At 44.9% G+C, this 574-nt stretch overlaps 1 protein-coding gene across 2 annotated transcripts in view; it reads right to left on the reverse strand.

The window, feature by feature from the left end:
• LOC108685996 (neuropeptide-like 1) overlaps positions 1–226 on the reverse strand; it is a 22,509-nt gene extending 22,283 nt beyond the window's left edge. For both annotated transcript variants that reach the window (XM_018191024.1, XM_018191025.1), the window contains exon 1: positions 134–226. In XM_018191024.1, coding sequence (XP_018046513.1) covers positions 134–211 — 78 coding nt within the window. In that variant the 5' untranslated portion in view covers positions 212–226. The remainder of the gene's footprint in view (positions 1–133) is intronic.
• Positions 227–574: the final 348 nt, after the last annotated feature.

The following is a 574-nucleotide window of genomic DNA, read 5'->3' on the forward strand; positions in this document are numbered from 1 at the left end:
TACGAACTATTTTATATTATCTATTCAGATGTTTATTAAATAAAATAGAGAACAGTTTTATATTTTCAAGTCCGGCGCTACAAAGAACTATTCGCGTCGCGGGAAGAAGACAAATTAGCAAGGGACCACTCACCGCAGGCTGGCGAATCTCGTTGACAATGGAGATGTAGAGGAATAAGCTCACGAGATAACTTCTGGTGAACCCCATCATCTTCTCGGAGGTGACGATCAGCCTCTCTGTCGTGACGCGGATTTCCAAATGTGAATATCGCTCTTCAGAATGTGTTGCCTCTTATATAGGGGTGCACTCCAGCCGGCGCAGGCGTTCTTCACCCCCAAGCGTTCTCCTCGCCTCATAACGCACCCACATGCAACATATGTACATATGTATGCGATGGTCGTTCGTCCTTTTTACTTTTTCCTTTTTTTTTTGCTTCTCCTTCTTCGCGAAGAAAAGAAGAACGTAGTAGGGCACTTTTCAGGAATGTAACGCGACCAATATCCGCGTTTGTGCCTCGATGGGGAAGAGTGTTTGACCGTGGCGTAATGTAACGGAGTAGTGCTTTTTATTGGA

Source organism: Atta colombica, unplaced genomic scaffold (assembly GCF_001594045.1).
Source record: "Atta colombica isolate Treedump-2 unplaced genomic scaffold, Acol1.0 scaffold163, whole genome shotgun sequence".
Taxonomy (NCBI): Eukaryota; Metazoa; Arthropoda; class Insecta; order Hymenoptera; family Formicidae; genus Atta; species Atta colombica.